Source organism: Buteo buteo, chromosome 16 (assembly GCF_964188355.1).
Source record: "Buteo buteo chromosome 16, bButBut1.hap1.1, whole genome shotgun sequence".
Taxonomy (NCBI): Eukaryota; Metazoa; Chordata; class Aves; order Accipitriformes; family Accipitridae; genus Buteo; species Buteo buteo.
This window is the reverse complement of record NC_134186.1, coordinates 14,931,669-14,959,466: the sequence shown is the minus strand read 5'-3', so window position 1 is coordinate 14,959,466 and position 27,798 is coordinate 14,931,669. Positions and strand designations below refer to the sequence as shown.

General features: G+C 41.2%; 1 protein-coding gene and 1 long non-coding RNA gene across 6 annotated transcripts; one reads left to right on the top strand and one right to left on the bottom strand.

Moving 5' to 3' along the window:
• Positions 1 to 203: 203 nt before the first annotated feature.
• GTF2H1 (general transcription factor IIH subunit 1) lies at positions 204 to 25,160 on the top strand. 5 transcript variants are annotated; one of them, XM_075047951.1, is made up of 15 exons: positions 204 to 487; positions 4,507 to 4,675; positions 6,533 to 6,725; positions 9,202 to 9,364; positions 11,060 to 11,153; positions 11,859 to 12,008; positions 13,076 to 13,155; positions 14,485 to 14,615; positions 15,787 to 15,874; positions 17,202 to 17,290; positions 18,165 to 18,282; positions 19,171 to 19,261; positions 20,679 to 20,794; positions 21,695 to 21,787; positions 22,394 to 25,160. In XM_075047951.1, exons 2-15 carry the CDS (start codon positions 4,522 to 4,524, stop codon positions 22,478 to 22,480), a joined length of 1,647 nt encoding a protein of 548 aa, XP_074904052.1. In that variant the 5' UTR covers positions 204 to 487; positions 4,507 to 4,521; the 3' UTR covers positions 22,481 to 25,160. The 5 variants fall into 5 exon arrangements, with proteins under 5 accessions (XP_074904052.1, XP_074904054.1, XP_074904050.1 ...); XM_075047949.1 differs by lacking the exon at positions 204 to 487 and adding an exon at positions 1,259 to 1,546; XM_075047950.1 differs by lacking the exon at positions 204 to 487 and adding an exon at positions 4,019 to 4,181.
• On the bottom strand, positions 4,091 to 6,295 carry LOC142040282 (uncharacterized). Its single transcript, XR_012653146.1, has 3 exons — positions 6,162 to 6,295; positions 5,958 to 6,036; positions 4,091 to 4,210 (listed from the first exon to the last, which is right to left on the bottom strand). It is a non-coding gene; the product is annotated as an uncharacterized LOC142040282 (long non-coding RNA).
• Positions 25,161 to 27,798: the final 2,638 nt, after the last annotated feature.

The window sequence follows — 27,798 nt, the reverse complement described above, 5'->3', positions numbered from 1 at the left end:
GCACCGGGCCGCTGGGGCCGATGGCGGGGGACGAGCGGCGCCCGCGTACCGCGGGGCCGGGTGACGGCGGGGGGCTGGGGAGGGGGAGGGGCGGGGGCGGCGGGGAGGGGGGGGGCGGCGGCGGCGCTGTTTACCGCCCCGTCACTCCCCCCTCCGCCCGCTACTGTCATGGCGACGGGGGAGGGGCCGTCACGTGAGCGGGGAGGGGGGCGGGAGGGGAGCCGGCCCGCGCCACGTGACTGCAGGGGACGCGCCGTGCGGCCAGTTCCCCTGTCACGTGAGGCGGGCTCCTTCCCCCCGCCCTCCCAGCACCCCGCCGCTTGTTCCGGTCACGTGCCCGCCCCCTGCCCGCCCCATGGCCCCGGCGGCGGCGGCGGCGGCGGCCCGACCCCCGTAGCGTCCGCTCCAGCCCCGGGCCCCTCCCGCGCGGCCCGCCGGCAGCAGCCAGCACGCCGGCCCGGAGCAGGTCCCCGCCACCGCCCGTACGGTAAGGAGCCCGCCGGCGTGGGGGACGGGGCGGCGGCGGCACCGCCGGGCACTCTGCCTGTGCCTGTGGCGGGGGGGTGGGGGGGAGCAGCGGGGCCCGATCCGCCTCCCGGCCGCGGCTGCCCCGGCGGTTCCCTCCCCGGCTGCGGCGGGGCAGCGCCTGCCGGGGCGCTCCGCGGCGGGCCCGGTACCGCGGCGGCCTTTGGCCTCCCGCTCCTCCTCCATGCCCGCTCCCGGCGGCGGCGGCGGTCTGGCCGGGCCGGGGGTGCCGTGAGGGAAGGGACCGGGAGGGGCGGCGGCGGCGGCAGCCGCCGGTCTGCGCCTCCTGGGGAGGGGGGGGGCGGCGGGAAGATGGCAGCGCCGCGCCGGCGGGATCGCGGCCGGGGGGGGCAGCGGGCCTTCACCCGAGCGCCTGGTCGCGGGCGACAGACAAAGAGGTGCCCGAGCCCCGGACCCCGGGCCGCCGGCGCCCTTCTGCCGGGGACGGCAGAAGGCGGAGGGACCCCGCCGGGGCCCGCTTCGCCGCGGGCAGAAGCGCTGGAGCAAGCGCGGGTGCTGGGAGCCGCGGAGGAAGGCCGGCCCGAGCCCGCCGGCGGGCTCCGGGGCGCGGACCGCGGATGCCCCTCAGCTCGCCGGTGGCCGAGACGAACGGCCCTTCTCTCGCCTCCGCGGCCCGCTGAGCCGCGTTCCTCTGACAGCTCCGCTGCCGCCCCTCGGGGTGCTGCTCTGCCGGCCGCGCCCGGGGCCCCCCGGGCTGTGGGGCCGAACCGCCGCGGCCCGGCTGCGTGCCCGTGGCACTGCGGTTCGGTGTGGGCCGTTAGCGTAGACGTTCCGCTGTTCCCCGCGGGGAGCGGAAAGCTAGCAGCAAGGCCTGCGTCAGATCTGTCAGGGCTCGCCTGCCAGCCCGTGCCTACCCTGACCAAGTCAGGATTATTAAAATGCATAAAGGTTTCCTTTACTTCTGCTCAGAACTTGACAACACCGCATGGGAGGAGACTGGAGTGACATGCTGGTAATGGAGAGCATTCAGAACAGGTGTTGTAAGGAACAGAAAAGACAGGTACTTGGTTTTAAAAGTGGTTAGGAAGAGTCGCTGCTTTAGAGTAAGGATAGCTATTGGAATTTGACAGCATTTCCAGAAGCTGCATTCACTGCCACGGAGCTAGGAGGGGGAGGGATTATAGGTGGATAAGCAAACAGGACCTTTTTTCTTGTTTTATGCCGACACTGAAGCTTCCTGATAGACCTTGCCAGTTGTAAACGGCAGCTGAAATTAACATCCTCAAGACAGGCTTGATGACAAGTCATACCCCGTGGGTTAGGACTGCTGTTTGATCCAAGTGCTTTTCAGAACTATTAACTGTCACTTCAAAAGCTCTGCTGCTGGAGAATTTAAAATAAACTGTGTTTGACCTTCCTATTCTGGAAGATACTTAAACCAGAGAAAGGTCTGTCTTCCAAAATCTGCAGCTGAAGAACTCTAATGCTGCTTCTTTTAGCAGCAGATTAAAATTATCACTTAAAGCTGTAAAATAACAGAATTTCTCTATATGCATGTTGCAGTTCTTGCTCCTTTCAGCAGCAGTGTCATCATCCGCAGTACTGATTCCTGGAAACTTCACTTGTCAAATGTAGAGGTTATGAGATTTGGGCAGGCGTGAATAGATCATTGATGGCTCTCACCCTTCTGCATAGTAAGCCTTAAGTGTCCAAAAAGAAAAGAAAATGACTGGTGTACTGTGTGTGCTTAGCAAGGATGTAGCTTTCCCCTCTGCAGTCGGTAGGAGACCATCCTCATGCTTTTCTAGCAGCCAGGCGAGATTTCTATTTTACAATTTTTCCTGTACTTCTTGCAACAAGAAGCCATATTGTTTTCATTAGTGAAAGATGATGACTTTCCTAAATCCTGATTTTTTTTTTTTTTTTTTTAATCCTTTCTGATGTATGGTTCAAAAGACAGCTCAAGGTTTTCTCCATTTTGGGTAATGCTTACTGTGCTTATGAGTTGTATCATCCTACTGCCACCGTAAATTACTGCATGAAAAAGGAAGCACAGCAATGACATAAATAAGAACAGCAGTAAGCTAGTGTGTTCGGCCTCCCAGAAGGTAGAATGAGCCACTTGTGGGATAATTGTGCATTCACAGATTGCACACTGCAGGGTACTGTGCTAGAAGCGCCATGGTTGTAAAGGAGAAGTTGCTAGCTGCTGATCGTTTTCTTCCGTAGTTGAAAGACTGGTTGTAGGTGGGTGCAATAGCATGGTAGAAAAGCAGTGCAACTTGCATCAGAATGAGCCTGACTATAAAAATGCTTTCTTTTTTGTTTTTGTTCAGTACAGGTTTAATTCCTTTGCGTTCTGTGGTTTTGTCTCTACTGCATTGGATAATAATGACCTTAAAGGACTGTAAAGTAACAAAGGGAGAAAAAAAGCCCAGATCCTTAGTCTTGCATATGTTGAGGTTTCTGGTCTATTAAAAGTCTGGCCAGATGCCTTTTTCTGCTAAGGATAAGGTGCTGATGAGAGACTACAGACCTGCAACAGGAAACTCTACATAAAATGGTAGTGCGAATAGCACTGAAAGAGAAAAATGCTGCTGTGGAGACTGTAATGGATTATGCTAGGAAACGGTCCTGAAATCATGCCATGCAGTTTTCTTTGAGAGACAAGTATTAGCAGGGCTGCTCTGAATGTGGCACAGTGTGTTCTAGTGACTGCTGCAATGGTGCTGATGTGAAACCCCACGTTCAGCTCGGCATCACTGAAGTCTTTGGCAAAGCTTTGGATGACTGAAATGATGAAGGAGCGAAGCTTAAGTGCAGAGCCCTTTTGCTGTTACATCTTTCCATTTATTATTTTACCTAACTCGTTTCAGAGATGGGCTTGTCAGGCTTTTGCTGAAGAGAATGCTATGCTACTGTACAGACTGTGAGAGTAAAATACCCTATCTTGCTGCTGTTTTTTTTTTTTAAAGAAAATAGAAGTATCTGAACTTAAGTGCTTAGAATTATCACTTTGTGATACCTACTAGTAGTGCAATAGCTGATGCAGGTTGCTGTTGGAAGTTTGGTGTGGGCCCCAGCAAATATTACAGGTATTCCAAAGAACATGAAACATGCATGTCAGCATTTGAAAATACTATTTTACATAGCAATAGTAAAGTTTATGATGTACAAAATACAGCAATCAGACAGACTAAACATTTACAGTGAACATACCAAAGATGTAAATTTTTGACAGGTGTAACACAGTACATTAATAGAATGTAGTCATACTTGCGGTGTCCTTAACCTCTTGAGAAATTTAAGGCTGTAGGGTGAACCTGTGGAGAGGAAAGATAGTGACTGCTGGGGAGAAGAATGCAGGAAGTATCAAAAGGCTTGTTGATGTGAGACTGGTGACAAAATCACCATTGTGTTGAAGTAGGTCTAACGTTAGTCCCTCGGACTTTGGGGGAGACGGATAGGAAACTGGCCAGCTGGAATCAAGTGTACAAAACATTGTTCAAGCGTTCGGCAAAAACCACCACAGTAAGAACTGGAGTGCAACTGGGCTACCTTATCTTTAGTACAGAGAACTGAAAATCCATGATTTTTCACATATCTTGTATCCTTCCCTTTTCTGAAACGACTTAACATCTGCCATTCACACTGAAGAAGGGAATTGCTGCCAAATGCCAGAGGAGATTTGGAATGTATGTCATTGCTCAGCTTCAGTGCTCTTCTGAACTTGAAAAACCAGTAAAGGAACAGTTTAAATGTAAGATTTGCGGGTCTTTTACTGGAGCAAAAGCAGTATCAGCAATATAATTAGATTAATTATTCAGGTAGCCAGCAGTATCTTGTTTAAATTTGCTGATTGCACTGACAGAGGGAAGCATGTTTATCTGGGATGTTTCAAAAATTATGTAGGCATTAACAAGTAAATGTGGGTTGTAATACTTTGATATAGATAGGAGTAGCGAAAGAGTTACAGCAAAAATAATTATACTAATCAGCTCAACTGTATGTTTTTAATAGCTCCTTATAGCCGCAATGGCAACGTCATCTGAAGAAGTGTTACTGATTGTAAAGAAGGTACGTCAGAAGAAGCAGGATGGAGCTCTCTACCTTATGGCTGAAAGGATAGCATGGGCACCTGAAGGCAAAGACCGATTCACAGTCAGCCATATGTATGCAGACATAAAATGTAAGTGAACGCTTTTCCTATTCCAGCTTCAGTAAGCAGTATTTCAATAAACATTTAAATACAACCCAAAGTTTATTTGCCATAAAACACTAGTAGGTAGGTTAGGAATGTTGCAAAGGTCTGGAGCTTTGACTAGGTTATTCTATGTAGCAGCAGAGATTGGGACTGTGGTGAAGTATCACCAGTTTATTAAGGATGCTACTGCAGAACTTCTGAAGTCTTCAGATGTTTAAGTTATACTGCATTTACTATTAACTTTTGATAAACTTCTGCAATAAATTGAACAGAAAAATAATCTATGCCATATGCTTGTGGAGGGAAAGGTGGGAGGGGCGTTGAGGAAGAGTATAGGATTTTCAGGGTCTAACACAGAAACTATCTGGCATGTCATCTGTGAAAATATGCATCTAAAGCTGTTTCAGTTTTCATATAAAATGAACCTCACTGTTTTATTTTCATCCAGCCGACCATAGCTTCAGAAGTGCTAGCTTCTGTAGTTTGGCCTAACTGGTAACATTCCGAATAAGCATTTGCTGTTGCAATAGCAGAGTACTTGCAAGTCAAAACTGAACAGTAAATGTCTATAGCATGCTGTCTTTCTGGCTCCAGTTAGCCCTTATATTCCATGTGCTGCAATGCCAAAGAAGGAATAAAAAGAAAGTTGTATGCGTCACTTGGTAAAGGTTTAGCGATTATTGCTGTTTAAAGTCATGTACAAGTACTGTAGCATGATCAAAGATGTGTGTGATGAATCAGAACTAATATGCTGTTTTCTTAAATACAAATGTGATAAGGAGTTTAAAAGCTCTGTTCACGTATAATAATCAACTTTGTGAAGGTTTTATTTAGCTATTTGCTTACATTTAAGCAGCTTATATTTTAAATATTTACATATATAGTCATTGAAGTCTTAATGTAGATGAAAGATGCTCGGTTTTGTCATCTAAAATAAAAAAAGTGGGGGTGGTATTTGTAAATTTGTAATAGAGATGATTATTTAGTGGTGACATCTGGTTCCTGTCTCCCATTGGCACTGGAGAAAGGGGTAAGATTCAAAATTAAGTTGGTGCCATTTGCAGTGCTACACTGAAGTCAATATAGCACAACAGTCTGTAAACATAGTTGTTCTAGCCTCTGCTCCCTCTGGTTATGAGAAAGGAAGCAGGAGTTAGGTTTTTCTTATGAGTCATGAGGGTGTAATAGCACCTTGGAGGCATTGGTGATCAACTTTGGGAGTACTAGTGGCTAAATGTGCTTACCACTCTACTTGAAACCAGCATACCTTTGCTGTCAGCAGACATGCTGTTACTCCACCCGGCATCTGCTTTCTTACAGCTTTTCTTCTGTGGGAACTGGTCCAGCTGGAAAAACAAAAGGGAGTTACTTTTCAGTGGATCAGTTCCTTGGTTTGGCTTGCTGCACAAATGCTAACACTTGTACAAGAAAGCCAGCAGGAAGAAGTGGAAAGGGGGACCGTGGTTGTCACCTTTCAGCAGCAGCCTGGATTGGTACCAGGTTAAAGTGTCCAGGTGATGACAGTCTAATTTGCAGCAGTTTTCTAATGGAGTATGTGGGGAATGCAAAGATGGATCAGAGCTCCGGAGCAGTAGCTGAAGGATACTGAGCAATAGGCTACTGGTGTCCATGTCTTGTGCTTTAGAGAGAACAAGGTGCAGGGTTCAAACTAATTTAAGGGGAAGTCTGTCTGTTCCACTTTCATGGCTGAAATTCACACAAAGGATAATGGTATTTAATTGGATGATGAGCATAACTGCTTATAAGCGAATACTCTAGGGAAGAGAGTTTCTTGTAGAAGCTTACTGTCTGTTGCTAATTAATACTCTCTGTATAATCTAGGCCAGAAAATCAGTCCAGAAGGTAAAGCTAAAATTCAGCTTCAGCTAGTATTGCATGCAGGGGACACAACCAACTTTCACTTCTCCAATGAAAGCACAGCAGTGAAGGAGCGAGATGCGGTAAAGGATCTTCTTCAACAACTGTTGCCTAAGTTCAAAAGGAAAGCTAATAAAGAACTTGAGGAGAAGAACAGGTAAAGGGAAAGGAGCCTTAAAGTTTTTTGGGTTGGGTTTTTTTTTTTAATTGCTACCTAACTATAATGTATTTCTGCTAAGTTGTTGTTAGTGCAACATCATTAGCGATACAGCATTTGTTTCCCTAGTAAAAATCTCTCTGCTTTCAATTTAGAGGCAGTTCCTTGAGACTTACATAACTGTAACATGTTGAGACTATACTTGCGTTCTCAGTGACATGTTCCTGAGGTGTAAAGGCAGCCAGCCCGGCTGCCACCCAGTCTTTGTTATTCATGGCTATGAGATGAAAGCACCCCACTGGCAGTCTGTCTCTTTAGTCTCCTTAAGTATATATGTATCAGTTAGAAAAGCTGCTTGAAATATTTTTTTTCTTTTTCAGAAATTCTCACCTTCCTTGATTTGTGATTTTTTTTATTCCCCCTCCCTGTATAACTTCTTCCCCCTCAAATCTTCTTTCCTGGTGTTTTATATACTCTACTAAATTGCTAGGTATTTTCATGCATCTCACTTGAGATGCAGTAGTTTGTTATTTGGCATACAGGATGTTTATTCTAAAAAATGTTTTGAGATGATGTTCAGGACCTAAGTCCTTTTCCCAAAAGGGCTTTTAAGATACACTTCCGTTCCTTTAAAATGTCTGTGTTGAACCAGTCCTTGTGGCCATAGAGCACCCTTCTCTGCGTCTCCCCATATGAGTTTCACTTGATTCTAGCATCTGCTGTGAATCCTGTATTTGCTAGTTTCTGTTTCCAAAGACTGTTCCAGCTTTGAACTTAGGTAAGTTAAAGCTAGATTTTTCAAAACATAGGAGCATTGCCTCATTGGGCAGATCAGATCTTTACAAGGAGATTTCCCAGCAGAAAGGGAAGAGCCCTTCCTTGTGCTGGAGCTCTGACACAGCCAGGATTAACTGGTTCCAGTACTGCAGCAACCACTAGGGTCTACAGCAGTGTATACAGCTTTGGCGCTATTACTGCACTGGTTTCCTTATGCTGCGTGCCTCATTTCTAACAGTATTAATACTGAGTACATGGGCAGTCTTAGCTCTGAATCTTTGTACCCTTAAATGGAGTTTTACAGTATTATGCCATGTGACATTAAGAGCTTTTCTAGTTACAGAAAAGCCAGAATCTTTGCACATACTCAGTCATAGTCTGTTCTTCTGATGATTAGATGTCCGAGTCTAGTAAAGGGGCTTCATTAGCTTAATTTGCAACAGATGAGGCAAAAACGTTTCAACCTGTTCTGGAAGGGTACTACATCCAGAGTCCTTGTAGCATTTCCTCCGTTTATTGATATGTGGAGGTCAGGTATGTACAAAAATTCCAAGTTTTAATGAGATAATTAGAATAACACTGCTTCCTGCTGCACTAATTTGTAAGAATTGCCACTAATCCATATTTGTACCAATAAGAAAAACTGGAAAAACCTTGGTGGTTAAAACATAATAGGGATGTCCTGCCACAAAGTTTTCACTTTCATCTCATCCTACTTCATCTTTGGAGCAGCTGCAGACTTTCATTCAGTCCAAATTGCAGTTTATCCATGTTCTTCCCTAGACCACATACTATGTATTCATAAGATTTCTTTTTTGTTGTTGTTGTTTGCAAATGATAAGACCCTGAGGTACATGGTAAAGATTGGTGAGGTTGATTGTGAACACATATGCATGTTTCCCTGAAAATAGCCTAGTGGGTTTCAGATCAGGTACACATCTGTATGAAAAGCTGCTTAAACATGAATTAACTGAAGTTTCAGGTGCATGCATTCTTTGCATTTTGGATAGTAAAGGTGATAATACTTGGATGATAACGTTCGTAAACATTCCCTGGTGGGAAGTAGTGACAGTGAATGTTTCTGTAGCACTTGTGCTGCATGTGATAGTTAAGTGCTGAAGATCCTACTGTCACCAACAGAAATATAAATGAACAAACAACTCGGGGTAATGTGTGTTTTAAGGTATGTTATGCCACACATATTCTATAATGTGTACTCTTGCACTAGAGTAGAGACCTGTAACTACTGAATTTTAAGATCTTAAACACGAATTGGATAGTGCTGAAATCTCTCTCCCTGCGCTTACCCCCTACCACCTGCCACTGACCTTTGTTACGGAAGTTCAAGAAAATTCGTTGTGCTTTTACAGTTCAGGAGACTCCAGTGCTGGATGTGCAAAGCCACAAGAGCACCACAGAGTATTTTAGGACAAGATGTTAATTCCACAATAATTTTTTCATAGGCATTACTGTTTTCTAGCATTTGATGCTATTCCTTAAACTTTTTTTTAGTCCTTTCTTAAGTCTTTGGAGACAAATACAGCTATTGAGGTTGGTTGTTTACACAATCTTGTCAAGAAATGCACAGCATTTTGAAAGAAAAGTTGGTTTCTGTTCCTTTTGTGAACTCATGTTAGTTATGGAAATCTTGGTGATTTATTCTGCAGTTTCAATTCTATTCAATACATTCTTTTACCAGAATGCTGCAAGAAGATCCTGTTTTGTTTCAGCTCTATAAAGACCTTGTTGTGAGCCAAGTAATCAGTGCTGAAGAATTCTGGGCCAACCGTTTAAGCCTGAATGCAGGGGATAATTCTGCAGCACCTAGTAAGCAGGATGTGGGCATCTCTGCAGCATTTCTGGTATGTTGAACCTCTTACTTAAGGGATTTTAGAGCAAACAAATTGGGGAAAGTAAGAGTTCTGCTCGCGTACTTCTCATACACTTTAATGTTGTTCTTTCCTGGTTCCTCAACTTAACATCTTCCTGCATGTTAGTTAGACTATTGCAAGTGTAAAAGAGAAAAGAAAAAAAAAAAGTAAAGGTTTTATGCAAATCTGCAACCTCCAAATTTTGTCAATTTAAGATGCTCAATTTGAACTTTAAATTGACAATAGGCAGATGTTGTTCATACTGCTGCTCTGCCTTCCATAAAACAGGAATAATGGTGAACTTAGAGTCACTAGATTACAGTGTATTAACTCAATAAGTTAAAGAGTATCTGTAGCAGCACTGACATGCATAAATGAAGCTGCAAAGACTTTCCACACAAAAGGTTTTATTCCCTCCCCCATTTTTTTAAACCAGTACATGCTTTCAGCTACTTGAAGAACAACTGTAATATCTGAAAGCTTGTTTTCTCTCTCTCACCCCAACTTTCAGTTACGTTACCTATTTGTAGAAACCATGCCTCAGTAATCCCAATGCAGTCTAAATAGATACAATTTTCAGATTCCTCCCACAGATACACATTTCTACTTCTGCAACAAAATTCATACAGATTATGACTCTTCTGCTGGAATCCCATTTCCACCTTTGTAATGAGTGTGCACACGTTAAGGGTTTGGGAGGGAAAGAGGAGGTGGGAGTTGGTTTATGACTTAGCTACTGTACAAACGCTTGTTTTTTCCCCCTAGAAATACCCAAATCAGTTACTGAATGAACTTGATTGCTCTGATTTCCTGTCTCCCATTATTCTTACACCTTAACATTAAAAAAAAGCCAAACAACCCAAACCTTCAAAACTGAAGCTTTCTTAAAATAACTGGTTGTGTTTGTGTACTCTGCATTTGTGAGGAAGAAAGCTTCAGATATTTGTATGTCCTAGTTCAAGTTAAAATAACTATATGGCTCTACTCAGAACAAGTGTTTCTCTAGGAAGAGGGTGGTACAAAAACTAGAATTTAGGTGTACAGCAAAAGGAAGAAAAGAAGGCAGTATATGCAATCATGTACTTTTTCCTGTTACTGAGAATTGGACTGAGTGCTTGCTTGCTCCAGAGCTTCCTGAAGAGATCTGTGAGATCTAACTTGCAAGTTCTGACTAATGCTTACTCTCAATTTTTAAATTCAATGTTATTTGTCAATTATACTGAGATGCTTTTAGTGTATAAGGAAATGAGGTGTAAGAGCCATAAATATTTTTTGTCACTTCATTATCATCACTGATTATTCACTAGCTGAATTGTTGAATGAGCAACAAAAGATTAGGCATTACAGTAAACTTGCCTATTTTTACTTTGAAACAAGGAGGTATTAAACTAAGCATATCATTCTTTTGACTGATGGAGTGGTCTTTGCTTTTTGTCTTCTAAAGCTTACAGTCTACTTGTTGAATCATCCCTTAAGTGGCAAGTATAATAAAGTAATTACTGCATGCTCCTTCATTTCTCATTCTAAAAATACCTATTTATGATCAAATATGCTATGGATTACTGGAGGAAGAAGATTATTTTATCTGCAGCAGAATTTGATTACAAGATGCCAGTTTTCTTCCTTCTACAGTTAAAGAAGGCATTCAGACATGACTGGTTTTCCTCCCTGTATGCTTTTTCTTAGGCTGATGTACGGCCTCAAACAGATGGCTGCAATGGTCTGAGGTATAATTTGACTTCAGATATCATTGAATCCATATTTCGAACATATCCTGCAGGTAAGAATAGAGCTTTATATAACAAATACATGCATTTAAGATTTGTTTCTTACTATCTTACTATGGGAAGACTAGAAAGTTAGTCTGAGCCTGGAAGTATGAGGGACTGTATCTTCAGTCTTCTGGATGATTCTCCCTGCCTCCTTTGAGGGATGGGAAGAAGCATGTGTTAAAACATGCTTTTGAAATGAAAATTTGATTTTGTTAAATGAAAACACTTTAACTTGTTGCCTTTTAAAAAAAAGTCAAGTTATGAATAGATATTTGTTTCCCATGATACTCCTACTCAGCATTGCAGTTAATTGTTATTTTTCAAGAAATCACCTTTGGGAGGAAAAGAATCTGATTTCCATCATTCCCCTGCGCTATATTGAAACTGGCACTCGTTCATTTTGGCCTGTAGTTAAAAAGACTAGATCCATTCTGAGAATAACTAGAACTCCAGCAAATCAGACTTCTTGTGCCTCTGCAATTCAAAGTGGAATATTCAGACCACTGTTACTTGCATTTCTTTTCAGAGCATTAGCTAGCATTGCAGGGCATAAAACAGTACCTGTTTGCTCATGCTTAGCTACTGCATTCCCTTACAATTAATCAGCATGAATGAAGGCAGTATTAGACAGGAAGCAAGCAAGGAAATTTTAACATAAAATATCATATTAAGATTTGCAGAACAGTTTATAATCATGATGGTTTTGTTCACAGTAAAAATGAAATATGCAGAAAATGTTCCACATAACATGACAGAGAAGGAATTCTGGACACGATTTTTTCAGTCTCATTATTTCCATCGGGACAGGCTCAATACAGGCTCAAAAGACCTCTTTGCAGAATGTGCCAAACTGGATGAAAAAGGTAAGCTTTTTGACTTTGTTTCTGCAGTAGGCTGCTACAGTCTTAGCTATATCATAGAGCGTAACATTGAAGAGGTATATCTTTTCTTCTGTTCATTTACTGGGCATCTTGCTTGTCAAACTGTAAAGTGAAAGCTACAGATTGTCATTGAAAGTTAGCTATAGCTTTGCTGTTCTTAGCATGTTTCATAGTGAGTGCATTTCTTGAAACAAATTAGCCTTTAGAAACTGGTAGCACTAGAAATAAGCTTTATTACAACTCATGCAACAGTAAATCTGTGATAAATTCCATGCTAGATTGATTACGCTGTGCCATCAGTTACTATAGAATAATTTTGTTTACATAAGGTTCGTTTTATGGTATGTACACAACTTAAAACAGGTATAGCCTTTGTTATAGATCAAGTTTTAGTAATAGACAAATATGGATCTTGTTTAAGATTTTCCAGAGGAGTTGCCATCCCTGTTCTCTGTCAGCCTTTTTAATGTAAAATCTTAAAATATTATCTGACTTAAGTTTTTATTGGATTTTTGAGGTAAGTTTGTGATGATACAGAAATGTGGAGAGTTGAGATCGCTTAACACTATTCCTTAATATGTATTCTGACTAATGAAAGCATTCTATTAGGAATCCACAATCCTTCACAAGTAAAAGCTATCACCAGATACAAATTACCATTCTACCCAAGACGGGGCAGCAAAACAGTGCTGAAATTAGAAGAAACACACAATTAAGGCTTCCCAGTTCCCACAAATACAACTAATATAATTGCATCTTACAATTTTTTTTTTTTTTTTTTTTTTTTACCAAAGAGTATTCAGTGATGTGTAGAAGTTGGTGAAAACTGTGCTAATTAGTAGGATGATCTTTTACAATAACTTTTCAAGTTTGTTGCTTATTTTAAATGGAACTTTGAAAAGGGTTGAAAGTTTTAGTCACAGTGATACTTGGGCATCTGCAGAACTTTTGTCTTCTCCTTTTAAAGGTTAAATATAATCTAATAATCCCACAATTATTTCTAGTTGTTTAAATACATTTTTTCATGTTGTTTTCTTTGTTTCATACAGGGTTAAAAACAATCGTGTCTCAAGGAGTAAAAAACCCCCTGATAGATTTAACCGCTTTGGAAGATAAAACATTAGATGAAGTAAGTAGTTGGCAAAAAAAACCACCAACCCCCCACCTTAGTTTCATTTAAGGAGAAAGTGGGGCCTTCTCCTGTTAAAATAACTACAAATGCTAATTATAAAACACATCACTTACTAGGTTGCTGCAATGGTTGGGTAGTCAACATTTATACAGTTGTATGTGTGTAAAGAAATGGAGACTGTGCCCATGGACCTGTATGCCTCAGATGTCTGCCTTAGTGTGCTGGGTATAAAAGCAGGACTTGCCTTTTCTGAAGAATAATTATTATTTCACTTCGATGGCTTTTTTGTCTGAAGTGGACTCTCTGGTTTCTTCCTACCTTTTAGAAGCTGTGACAATGTACAGAAGAGTAGCATAAAACAGGAAAAAGTCTTTGCATTTGCTCTCACTTTGAACATTGCTATTTATTTGATTCAGCTTCATGTTAAGGACACTTTATACAGTTTTCTTGGTTTAGCTTTAAATACCATGTTTTGCTAAAAATATGACTAACTTGAACTATTACCTGCCTCCAAGTACAAATTAAAACAGTTGTTATAAATGGTGTACCATAATGTGAAATAACTTAAAGATGCACTTTTCTGCAGTTGGTTTAACTTAAACTTTTGAGTTGTAATTAATAATGCTGTCCATTACTAAGTTTGGTAGGTTTGGGGTTGGTTTTTTTTTGTAAGAGTTGTACAAAGCTAACAGTCTGAAACTGGACTAGGAGTTTAGGATGGGTATGTTTGAAGTGCTGTGCTAACTGCCCTAGTTTTCTTTTGAGGCAGGTTAACTGCAAGCATGAAACTGCACATGGTGTAAAGTGAGTTGCCTTCAGCCACTTGGTAACTGGGGAACACTGCCAACATTAAGGCTTGAGGTTTTTTGAATTCCTAGTGGTATCACATCCTCCTGACAGGTGTCACTTAGCCTGTGGGCTGCTGGTGTCCCACAAGATGTTAAAAAAGAGGTCAGTAAAACAATAGCTAGCTCTTACTTGCCATCAATGCCTGTCTGTTTTGTACAGGCAATCCTTAAATTTTTTTTAAGCTAGTTCTGTTTTTACTTATAACAAGGCATGATTTTATAAGACTGTTTAAGAATTTTTTCTCTCAAACACCTCTAAACTGCCAAGTGTTAGCAGAATCAAATACTCTATGGAGATTTTTTGAAGTACAAAAGGTGATGGTGGGGCAAGGTAGGAAAATACTGCTTCACATGATGATGCAGTATCACTCAGTAGAGTTCAGAGGAGGTGGCATGCAGGCGTCTTGACTCGGTGAAAAACAGAGAATCATCCTCCTGGGTTTGGGGCAAGAGGTAGCTAATGTTGTTTTCTTTGTAGGGCTATGGTGTTGCTTCTGTGGCCTCTACATCAAATGCCTCAAAATCTGCTAGAGAAAGTAGCAACGCTGCCATTATAAAACGCTTTAATCATCATAGTGCCATGGTCCTTGCAGCTGGCCTCAGGAAACAGTAAGTTTCAATGTTCTGTAAAAGCTTTTTGTAACAATTTTTAAGGACTTTCCAAAACAAAAATACATTTTCAATTACTCATCCAACTTTTAATTTATATGAATGAAGTATTTTCCTCTAGAAATGAAAATACCTTTAGGTTCCATTTTACTTTATAAAAGTTCTTCAGAGCTGTCTGAGATGACAAATGCTATTTTTAGATGAGTTATCCTACAAAGCGGATTAAAAAAGGAAAGGATATTTCTGCCTTAGTTCTCTAGACCTGGTGAAGGCTGCAGAAGTAGTATTCTCTTTGCTCTGTGGAGGTGAGGTCTGGTGCAAGGAGTTCCTATGGCCTGCCTTCCGGGAGCAGGTCTGCTGGGGCTTCCTGTAGTGGGGTGCATGGATATAAGTAAATGAGGAAGCAGAAGAACAGTGTGGCATGGGTGGATCAGATGAAAGATTCCTCCAGTGCAGTACTGTGCCCCTGACCAAAAAAAAGTATCAGGTGATTACTTGTATTTACAGTGAACTTCACAAAGGAAACTTCCTAAAAGAGGCATGAAATGGGTTTGATGTGAAGTCTGCTTTACGACTGGTTTATAGGCAACCACCAAAGGATTACTACTCTACCCAAATCCTACAGACCTTACCTGTTAGAGAGCTTAATTAAATACTTTCTTCTGTGTAGCTGTGTTCCCTCGTGTTGTCCTTCTGTCTTGCACAAATTGAACACTGGACCTTAAATTATCTCTTCTGGCTAATGTGTGTTTCTGTTTCTCAGTTCAGGAAGAGACAAAACAATAGCTCTCATTCTGAAACAGAATCTCAGGGCTCCCATAGCTCTGCTAATACCTGGTTGGCATAAGTGTGTATGCAAAGTGTTTCTAATTTAGTCATTATTTTGTTGTGTCCCACTTGCATTGTTGGCACACTACTATTTCTGAAGAGAGGGAGAAGCACCCTCCCCTGCTGTTGAATTTCCCCTTTGACAAACAGGGTTATTTGAGAAGTTGGTTCCTTCTATCTAGATCAACCGCTAGAAATGAAGACATAAGGGGAAAAAAGTTGACATACAGTATGTGAACATGCATATAAAATTTTTGAAACAGATGTATTTACTTTGTCTCTAGCTTGTATCTTAAGTTTCCTGTGAGGTGAATTCTTCTTAATGCTGTTTCTCTATTTTAAGAGAAGCACAAAATGACCATTACAGTGAGACCAGCAGTACGGATGGAAACTCCAGGGATTCAGATTTCTTTCAGCCACCAATGAAAAAGGTATAAAGTTAGCTGATGCAATTCTAATTGATTGGAACTGGAAGCTCTGTCTCTCAAAAGATTGCTGAAGGTTCCTTACTTGTTTTATGATGCATCTAAAGTGATACTTATTTAGCTTTGCTTAGAAGTATGTAGAATAAGAACCTGAGGGCCTATAAGAAGCTTTGTACTTCTGTTAGTAAACACAGATAAATTACACCTTGAAGTATTGGTCTGTTTATCTCTTCGGTAGTGCCCAACGAAAGTAAAAAAAATTCCAACGTGATTCTGATTAGACCCAGAAATCTGGTTCTTCCCATTCAGTGCAGTTCTATTTTTGCAGCTCCCCCCCCTTTTTTTTTCCAAATGCCTGAAAACTTCTAGGGAACATCCATCTGAAAGGGATATTGGTGTTCAAGCACTAATATTAACCTATTGAGTGTATTGTTTGTAGAGGGGATGATTAAACTGGCACATAGCAGCCTTCATCTTAAGGTCAGAAGCTGAAGTGAGGTTAAACTGAAAGCGTAGTAACACCTGGTGCACTGAAGTAGCCAGGAACTGGTGCACAGTAGCCTGTTTTAGACTAACTGCAGCAGCTCGCAAAGTGGAAAAGGGTATACTGTAATAGCTACAAAACTGAACTGAATACTCTTGCTAGAGTTGACAGCCTAAGTAGAAAATGCCAAGGGGACTCAAAATCTGCATATATTGTGAGAAAAGGTTGTAGACTACATGTGTTGTTAAATGTTGAGGTAGTCAACAGCTTTGACTTTCCTGAAAGCTGCAATTTTTACTGGGGAGAAAACAGTATACCAAGACTAGACATGATGAAAAGAGGAGTGAAAGAGTAGCATGAGAGTAGGAGACTTCAGAAGTAGTTTTCTCATTGTACAAAGTCTGATATCACTGTGCTGTTATCTCTCACCGCTAATGCTCTAGCTCTACTGTCACCAGACAGCTTGGGTAATTATGGTTTTAGTCTTGCACTACTGTACGCCAGCCATTAAATAATTACTATTTCTGCTAATTTGGAGATACGTGGACATAAGTAGAGAGCACAAAGAATGATCTATGTATAGCAGAACATTTTTTGGAAGCGGTAGGGACTGCACATTTTGGCCAAAATCTGCAGAAAAAGCGGTAGTGCCAAGACTTCCAAATTGCACACTTCAAACAATATTGGGCACTACTTCCTCTGGAGGGTAGACATGAACTATTCCATACTTTCATTTTCTTTAAGGTTTTACTAACTCTTCTGCTCAAACTCGGTGAACTGGAAAAAAGCACTAGATGCATCAAATTGTGTCCTCATTAGTGATGTGTATAATTATTTGGCTTATTTTAGGTGAAACTCCAGGAGTCCATTGAATATGAAGATTTAGCAAAGAATAATAGCATTAAAACTATTGCACTAAACTTAAAGAAGTCTGATAGGTAAGTTAACAAACTATGCATGACTATTTCAGCATATTCAATCTAGCAGGTCTCTCATTACAGCCTGCACAGAATCAGCTGATTTAGTCTCTACTGTGCCACGCTCAAGTGTGTTTAGGCTAAGTTTAGAAACCTAATATGAACTTCTGCATAAACCAGCTTCCAAGTAATTCCCATATAAATTTGTATTTTTATTTCATCTCGCTTTTCAGCAAATTAAGTCTCTGCAAGGGCTTTGACGTGTAATTTCTGTGAAAGTCTAGCAGACCTATACTCACAGGTCAGCACTTTCTTGCAGCTTACAGTGGAAAAATGTACATGTTACATGTGAAAATATATACAATTTCAAGGAAAATCCACTCCCAGGCAAAAAAAGTGCAGTTGGGATAGTTTGGACTCCTCACTGGTCTAGTGTTTTTCTAGTAATAGTCCTCTTGTTTTCTAGACTTTTGAGTTTTAGAACCATAGATGTCAATTCAGAAGAGGAGTGATACCACAGGAAAGAGAACAGTTCGAAACATGTACCTAACTTCATTTAGCTTAGTTTCAATGGAAAGTGGTGTGAATTCCTCCATTCTAATGATATTCCCAGAATTAGTTGGCACAGATAGCTTTTCATGAGCAAAATGATGCTCACCGATTCAACGATAGAAGCTCTTCTCTTACTTTGAGAATACCATACCATCCCTAACCCAACCTCTTCCCATGTGGCAATGTAGTTTACCTTGTCAATAAATAAGATTAAGATACTAGCGTCAACAGTTGCAAAGCATCTAAAATTGGAAACATTTGAAGAACTGTCCACTGAGTTTGGCCTCTGTTTTACCAACACTCTTACTAATATACTTTTCTCTTTCCTTTTCTCACCTCACAGGTATTATCATGGTCCAACTCCAATTCAATCACAGCAATATGCAACCAGTCAGGATATAATTAATTCTTTCCATAGTATTAGGCAAGAAATGGAAACATATGTACCCAAACTAACTCAGGTATGGAAGAATACTGAAAAAAAAAATCCCTTCTTGATGTTAGCATCTTGCTTTCTATATAATTTTGTGTCTCATGTCTTCTGGAATTTTAATTTTTCAGGGTAAACTTAATTATCTTCAATAGTTTTATGTTATTCAATTTATTTTACAATTTTAGGTGATACCTTTTGAGCTATCGTGTCTAAAATCTACACAATAGGAAACTGAGTCATTGCTGATACTCAGAGTTATATTCTATTGTTACCATGTTCTTTTGAGGAAATGGTAAAGGTGTGAAGTAGTAAAGCAGGGCAGTCACGCAACATGAAGCACAGGCCAATGTTATTGATATCCCCCCCCCCCCCCCCCCGAAATTTAGGATGTAATGGTCTTAGGAGGTCATAGTAAGCAGGTTTATATCTGAATGGGTCTTTTGCTCCTAAATGCACTTAGGCAGGATGTAGATCTCACTGCGGGCTGCACAGAAGCTCTGTCCTGGCAACTGGAGGACAGCATAGCCATGTAGCCAATCTCCCCAGCCAGCATCTGAACTTCCTCTGTTAGTAAACCTAGATTTGGTCCTAAATAAAGCAGCCATAACTGTGAACGTGTCACATTTCTGTATAGTAATTCTCTGTCTCATTTCAAAGTAGCTGCACAGCCAGTTCATGTGCTAGGCAAAGAAAAGGTTTGTTTATCTGTAGTTAATTGGAGAGCTTTCACTGAAAACGTGAGCTATAGCACTTCAAAGTCACTGCGTCTAATTCTGGAGACGAGCAGACTCTTCATTAGAACTTCCATTGTATCTGCTCAACCATATCTTTGCCATTGGACTTCAACTATAACTTATTTTAAAAATATTTTTTTGGAAAGACTGATCTGAAATATTTGTTCCCTCTCTCCCTTCAGGTTCTTTCAAGTGGTGATGCTACTAGCACTATTGCAGTCCTATCACCTGGAGGAGCACTTATGCAGGGTGGAACACAGCAAGCCATAAACCGTAAGGATTTAGGATGTATAATACTGTAATTGTACTTTATGGCATTATACAGCAGTACCTGGCTTGCTGTTTCATCTCCCTCTTAGAATATGTTACAGCGATAAAGGAAATTATGGAACATGTAGCTGGAGTAATACTGGGTTACAGCAACAAAAGAAAAACAACAACCCAACCACACCATGAGGGTGGTACTGGCTACACCAGTGCTGACACAAGTGAATGAGAGAAAATTTTACAGAGCAAGTGATGAAGGATGCACTTGATACGAAGTCCTCTTACAGATAATGAGTTTTGCTTGTTCAGCATTTCTCTTTTCTGATTTTTTTTTTTTTCCTGGATTATAGAAAATAAAGGCATACTCTGGGAAAGCTCTAATGAGGTGAGGTCTAGATAATTGTCTGAAACTAGGTTTTTTGCAGCCTGCATTTAAGATCCACATCTTGCTGTGAAACAGGACAACTTTCTTGTAGACTGCAAGGGCAAAACAGACAACCCCTCTTTCTCACATCTCCATTCATTTCCCTTTTGTCACATTTCTGCCAGTCTGATTTCCTTTCTCTTTAGTCTCACAACAGATGAACCCCTATTCACACAAGGCAGGGTTTATAACAGTTTACCAGTTTAATTTGTGTTACTTGGTCTGAAGGCAGCAGAAACTAATTCAGACAGCTGAAAAAGGAAGTACGAGTTTTTTTATGGTACTGAAAGAAAGGAGTCAGCAAGCAGTAGTGAGGCTTTCTTACCCTCCCAGTTGGCATACTAGGTGCTGCACTCCACCTTTTTTTTTTTAAAAACAGCCTCATCCTAGAGTTCACTGTTCAGTTCACTGTGCTCCTGTCATTCACAATGACTCCTTGTGCTTTTTGTCTTTGGTTTTAATGACTGTGGTTCCTTCCCTGCTCTTGAACCCTGTCGCCCCTTCTTCTTTAATAGTATCTGGAGTACAGTTCCTTGTTCCTGCCTGAATTTTTTATCTTCCACATGCTGTGACTGTATTCTCATTGCCAGCATAAGGGAAAGGGAAAAAACTTGCATTATCCACCACGCAGTATTTAGCACCGTGCTGCGAAGAGAGCAAGGTGCTGGTTGCAGAAGCAGTACTGCCACACTGTTGGAACAATACAAATATACTGCTTCTAATCCTGGATTAAGTTTGGTGTCCATTCTTTGCTTGGCATAGATCTCCCTATATAATATACAAGCTTCTTCCAAGTATATAGCCATAAATAGCAGCTGACCTGATCTAGTACTGCTGATAGTTCTATTTCAGGTGTGAGGTACCTCATTGTTCCCTCCCAGCCTACATTTCTACTAGCATCACAGAAAGGTTTATTGCTGAAGTCCTTCATTAGCCTTACATTCGCATTTTTCATATAATAGTTCTGAGTGATGTGACAAAATCTTTTTCCTGTTGCAGAGATGGTGCCAAATGACATTCAGTCTGAACTAAAACATTTGTATGTGGCAGTAGGGGAACTGCTACGACACTTCTGGTCCTGCTTTCCTGTTAACACGCCATTCCTAGAAGAAAAGGTAAGGCAGAGCTTCCTAGTGTGGCTGTGGTTATGATGTGGCCAGATCATGGTTTAGAATGACTGTCATTAACTTGAAGTATAGAACTAATACACATGCTTTAAATCAGTGCAGTGCTTACTCATGCCTAGAACTGAAGATCACAAAACAATGTAAACAGTTACTTTTTTCAGCAGTTCTGCTGGTGCTATTGGTTAAAAGCATCCTTATCCCTGCACACCTGTTAGCCTCTGTCAGGCAGAGTTGCTATAAGCTAGTTTCAAACAGAATGGTCAGCTATATTCCACCTGCAGATTTCTCACTGCCAGTTTAAAACACACAAACTAAAGCCCCCCTTCCCCAACTCTAAGACATAACCTCCACAGTGACAGTTAAAAGAAAGTTTTCCTTACTCTTACAACTATTGCAAAAATCACTCAGTCACAGCTTCAAAACATACAGTGCTTTGTAGAACAAAATTGCCTTCAAGAAGAGATGTCTGTCTACAATCAGATATATGATTGTAACTATTTTGACCTCATACGGATCACAAATATAAAAATTTGCACGCAGATGTGTTAGATTTTCTGCTGCAAAATATGGCCTGAAAATCCATGGTACAGTCTTTGCTTGAAGGAAAAAAAAAGTTTTTGTGAATATCTTACCTATAGTATTTACTGACAAAGTAATAATGATCACAGGGGCACACTGCACTTTCAGTCATACTGCACTTGCCTCAAAAATAAATATGTACTCAAGAATTGTTAGAGACTGATATTTTAACAACTTTTCTTCCTCAAACTATACATACTTAAAGTAGCCCCCAGAATTAATTATAAGGTGTTTTGTTGGAGAACAGTTTGTTAAAGGAAATGAGACTTCCATGCAAGTGATTATAATACTGGTTTCTCTCTCTCTCAGGTTGTGAAAATGAGGAGCAACCTGGAAAGATTTCAGGTTACAAAGCTCTGCCCATTCCAAGAAAAGATTCGGAGACAGTATTTAAGCACAAATGTAAGGGGAAAATACTCTTTAACTTTAATGATGTGGGTGCATATTAATAATTAGAATTGTAATTATCAGAGGATGGTAGCTTTGTTACTTCTTATCCTAGGGTGTTGTAAGTTTTTTGTTAACTAGGAAATGAGCAGAGAGAAATTGGGTGCACAGTTAAGCATGTCTTCTCTCCCTGTATAACTTGCTGAGTAATACCAGTATATGTCAAGAACCATACTTTGAAATTACCCAAGTGAAACAACAAAAAAGGGGAAGTCATGTTTCATTTTTCACTTCCACCGTGAAGTAGAACTTTAGCAACTTCAAAACTGTCTCCCACCATGCCAGACTTGAAGTAGTCACAGACTAAATACTGGAACAGGCAGCACAATCAAGTGTCACTTCCCTGTGACCTTCTCAGCTTAGTAGCTCTCTGAACTGCTCCCTCTGCAGATAGTTTGCAGTAGAGCCTCAAGGTCCTTTTTATCTAGCATACCTCTTGGATTTTAGTGAGATTACTCTTAGTGAATAAAATGAGGAATACAACTGAGTAGCTGGTCAAAGGGAGGGGAGGGGATCTGTTTTCCAGTAGCTGGGACATTTTTTTTCCCTTTAATGTTTCAGTTGATAAGTCATATAGAAGAGATGCTGCAGACGGCCTACAATAAGTTCCATACATGGCAGTCCCGGCGTATGCTGAAGAAGACGTGAAAATGCATGCTGTACAGGTTTGAGAGCAAAATCTGCAATAGGTATAGGCGTACAACCTAGCATACGTGCAGATCTTATAGTTGTTGCAGGAAGACCTGCAAGCTGTGGACTTCTGGAAACGATGTTAACTGAACTTGCACATTTTTGAAAAAGAACTTGAGATTAAACTTGAAAACTAGGGAGAAAAAAAACCAAGGAAGAACCAAAACAGAAGAGCTGAGACGCAAAAATATTTAAAAAGACACTGTTTACTGCAGTTACTCAGGAACTGCTTTTGATTTGCTTAAAGAGCTGCTTTCAGAAATAAAAAATTTAAAGAGGGTGTATTAATAAAATCTGTTTTTCTGTCTAATTTTTTTTTTTAAGAAATGTATGGCACAGGGTAGAACTCAAAAGTTTTTCTTCACTGGATTCTGACATTTTATTGAATTCTGTTTGTACTTTCTGCAACAGTTTAACAATGATATTTTAAAATATAGCTGAGACTGGTTTTGCTTCAAACATCTGGGAGAGCGTAGCTGTCTGAAGACAAGCTTCTGCCATATGTTTCCCCACCAATTGGAAGCAAGAGACATTGCACTGAAAGCTGTTTATGGTCTGGAGTCCCTAAAGGCACATGGGGGCAAACTTTTGCCTGAAGTCTTGGATTTTTATGCAGAATTTTTTCAGCCATCAGTTTTGCATGTTTTCCTTTGAGTGCAAGTGTGTGCTACTGCAATTTTTTTTTTTACGGTGGCATTTGTTCTGAGGAGAGAATGCATTTTTAAAAATGAAGTTAAATAAAGTTTCTTACAAAATAAGTCATTTATTTTCAATTCTTAGACATTTTTTATTTCTTCTCCTAAATCTGTTTTCCTTCACTCTTCCCTTTTGACTGTTACACTATTTTTGGCGAATTGATAATCATTGCAAAGAGAAAAATGTGTTATTTACACAATGTCCATAGATATTGGGAATCTGTGCCATACTTTGTTCCAAATAGAATCAGTTGACAGTTTAAGACCAACTCGTCTTGTATTAAATGTGACTTAAATGCAAAGTAAACCTGTTTTCTATAATATATGCAGTTTAATGACATCCTTGTATTTTGTTGTCATCTTGACTGTACTAAAGCCTAGCGTGGGCTACTGAACTTTTTTACTTCTGACTAAATGTGACTGTTAGATTATAAGATGCATTTAGTACAAAGACAAATCAGAGTGACAATATGTATTCAAAGCAAGCACAGCAGTGTTCGGTACGGCAGAAGAAATTCCCATTAGCCTGCATGATGGCTTAATACTAGATTTTGCCACCATTGGTATGATGCTAAAAACTGATAGTATGATGTTGGTTGGATAATTCTTGCAAATTCCTACAGAAGAGAGGATGTATTTGTATAGCCAAGTCTGTGCTTGTTCTGTGCTGCTGCTCCATTTATGCAAGAGGGGTTTTTTCTTTAACTGATGCGTGGAAGTCAGCAGCTTCTTTTTACCCAGTGTTTTTCAATTTTTGTATTATGCTAATATTTTGGTAAAAGCCGAGTTGCAGTTAAATGTCACTGTCTGCACCAAAATTCTGTTTGGAAACGTATGCATATTGTTAAGCCTAGTTTCCCTGTCTGCTTTTGCAGATAGATGCATGATACCTGCTCTGTGATGTTAATGTGGTTCTGCTACAAGAAATGACTAGGCTCAACAGGAGAGACACCCATTATTTTTGACAGGGTGAAAATGTCACTAGGAATAAACAAACAGATGTACGTACAGCATTTGGGGAATGAGGTGCACATCTTGACAAGAGTTACCTCTTGTGATAAACTATTTCTCTAAAACTTAGGTTTAGGGTATGGCTTTATTAAGCCTAATCCTCTTGTAAGTGCAGGCGGCTCCCAGAAAGAAAGGGTAGTTTTTTTCTCCCCCGTTCCAAAGCATTTGATCTAGCAATTCTGTGGCCAAATTTCACTGTTTAGTGAAGCTATAACACCTTTCATCATATCAGAGGGCTAGGTTCAAGAAAATATGTCTGATTTATATTCTAACTGTGCCTGAAGCTATGAACAACGCATTTGAGTATTAGACTGCACTGAGACTTCCTTCAAAAAAAAAAAAAATCATAGACAGGAGAGTTTTGAATATGGAACTAAATCATCTTTTGTTTGAATCAGTATTTAGTATCCCTGGAAAGACTGGGCAAAATGGCTAGCACAGTGGAAAAGTTTCAGTGCATCACAAGAGCATTTTACAGTTCAAAGGAGTGTTGTTTATAATCATTATGGGGGATGGTGTTGCAATAGCTTTAAATTATTATAGCTATATCAGGCTATCAAAATGTACCTTAACAGAACTGGGGGGGAAGAGGACTATGATACTAAATTCAACAGTTTTGCCTAGAGACTGTACAGGCAAGGCTGCTATGCACTTCATATTGCTTTTTCAGGTATTGTGGCAATAAGGCACAGGCCCCTCCTAAAGTAAGGGAGGTAAACTATATATTCTTTCTTCTACATTGTGTTCCCCTTTTCTGTAGCATGGTCCAAAACCCAGATTCATTCCTTAAGTTTTGAAACTGAATCATCATGCATTATATTACTATTGGAATCTTTATACTGACTTGTATTTTTAATGAGAATTCATAAAACTTGTATCATTGGCATTGATCTAAGATTTGTAGAATAAACCCTACTGAATTCTAAAGTCAAGTCTTCTCTAATGCTTAGGCTGTGTCTTCTGATGTTCAATTAAACTCCAAACAGGCTCCATTCAGGTCTAAACTGAGAGAGCTATGTAGAGCGCTAGCTCAGCTGTCCCTTCGTGGTGGTAGAAGAGGTCAGGTGCAAGTGAGTTACAATACAGTTACTGTCAAATTATTTCATTTTTAGAGGTCAAGAACTTTTTCTGTTGCAGAGGGAATCTACACCATTACTAGGGCTACTGCCCCTCTGTTCCTGATCTTACAAAAGCCAGTGTAAAGTCTCCAGGGATTAGTACTCTGCTTGTTCCATATATTGATCCAGCAGCTGTTGGTTCAGGAGAGGTGCACATGCTGCTTTGTCAGCCATTCAAATCCAAGCTTTGCTAGTAATGGAGAAAGGATAACTTAAAGCAGATATTAACAGAAGTCTGCCTCAGCTTATTTGTAGCCTGTGAATGTCAGCAGATGAAAATATTTAGATGCACCACAAAAAGGGCTGGGCTGTTCCTCTCTCAACAAGAGCTCTACCCCAGTTAAGGACAGGAAGCAACATCATTCTACTGGAGCCATTCCTACAAGTACTTTCTTGCACACACTCACACAGAGTAGCTCTCTGGACGATGATCTTCAGCTTCCCATTGTGACAAAGCACTGACCAAGGCCCTGTGCTTTCCCAGATGGGTGACTTTCCCCACCACCCCTTTGATTAAGATACTTTTTTACAGCTACAACTGTTTTCCCTTATTTATACTGTAACTACATCCTTACAACTTCTGTCATGAGGTATTGTTATCAGCTTGAAAGCTTACCTTATCCTTGCCAAAACTCCTATCAAACAGCTACTTTATTGAGAAGGCCACTTGTGTAAGCAGGGGAGGTGATGACAAGAAAGCTTAAGATCCAGTTTTCCATTATCCATCCTGTTTCCTTTTCTTAAGAGCCCATCCAAGCATCCCTGCTATCTGCAGGCGGTGTATAAAGTGGCTTTGGAGCCTTTGTATTGCAACACAGTTTCAGTGTGTGAGCCACAATATTCCAAACCTGTTTCCAAGCTTTCCCTTATCTTGCAACAAGAGCTGGAACTGGATCCAAACAGAACACAGCAACTTAGTTTGAATAGCAGTCAGACATCAGTGGTGATCTAACATTGATCCTCCATAAACCTTGAGAACTAATGGCATATGTGCTCCTGCAGTAGAGTTTAAAGCCTGGGGAACCATTAAATCACCTAACCCAATCTCCCAGATCTTTTTCAGGACACTGCATTTCCCCTACCCTACTGCATTTCAGCTACCTCTGAACACATCATCTCCCCAAAAGATATTCAAGTCCTTGTCTGTAACACTGAGATCAAGAGAATTCACCACTCTCCTCAATAACATCCTAAATAGAGGGTAACATATCAGGGCTCTTTTGGGCTGTCTGCCATGGAAGAGACAAGAACCAAAGGTGCGAGATGCAGCCAGAGCAGTTGATCAGACTGAAGGAGCAGTTTGGCCAGAGGGCATGGACCAGAGCCCAAACACCTCTGTGCGTCCAGCCCCCGGGCAGCACATACCCCGTGGGCAGTGAGCACCCCGCTCACCGAGGGGGGTCAGTACATTTGCAGCCCCGGTTCCCGCCAGGCCACGCGGTGCCAGTTCACCTTTATTCTGCCTTCCAGGCAGCTTTCAGATCACGGCCAGGTGGCAGAGTGCCACAAGAGTGACATGAAAGACACCTTGAGGAATGCAGCCGAGGCTGGGGCTCTTTGCTGGCATTTTCCCAGCCCACGTGCCCTCAGCTGCTGCATTTCCCACACGAGGAATGTCCCCATCCCTGCCAAAACCTCACAGCCCTCTGGTCTTCCTCCCCGCACAAAAGTCCACACACGCTTCATCCTGGTAAAGCCAAACTACTCCAGTAGTTCAGGTGTCAGCATATCCCCAAGGAAAACATGTCTAGGACTTACACAGACGCTGTCCTCCCTGCCTGCTAAGATGCCCTTTAACATGGTTGCTTTGTTATTACCTCACCCACAGCCCTCACAAACCAAATCTGAAGCTTTGAAAGGTAGCCCTCCCTCCAAACACCAGCTAAACCTGGACACAGTTTTGTTCTTTAGAGCATCAGCATCCACACAACCCACTCCATCCCCTTCCAACCCAACTTAATTCATGGGCACATCATGACAAACCATCACTTTATTACAATTACTGCACCCAAGCAGAAGCATCCTCAAGCACTGCTGACACCCCCCACTTCCATGCACCACCCTCCCTGACTGAGCTCCTGCCCTTTGTGCTCACCCACATGACCGACTGCCCATCACCTCTTTGGCACAACACTGTCTTTACCACACTTTGACACCATGCCCAAGCACCTTGTAGCCTGGGAATCCCAGATCCCTTCTGTGTAACCTCTCCAGACCTCAGCTGCCAACACAATCCATGTGCACCCATAGGTGTGCATTTCATCCCCTAAATCACAAGGGAAAGTGGTGTCCTGCTCTTCGCAACACTCATAGCCTCCTTTTCTACCCTACAACTACCAGTCTGCATCACCTCAACAGGACCCCAATTGCAAGTTGCAGAGAAAAGAGGGAAGGATTCGAGCATACCAAAGCTTAAGCTTCTGCTACAAAGACAAGACCCAAACACTTTGGG

Coding starts and splice junctions, on each gene's coding strand:
- GTF2H1 (XM_075047949.1), top strand. CDS start 1,472: ATGGGAGGAGACTGGAGTGACATGCTGGTAATGGAGAGCATTCAGAAC. Junction 4,676..6,532: donor TATGTATGCAGACATAAAAT/GTAAGTGAACGC, acceptor TGTATAATCTAG/GCCAGAAAATCAGTCCAGAA. Junction 21,788..22,393: donor GACAGTATTTAAGCACAAAT/GTAAGGGGAAAA, acceptor TTAATGTTTCAG/TTGATAAGTCATATAGAAGA.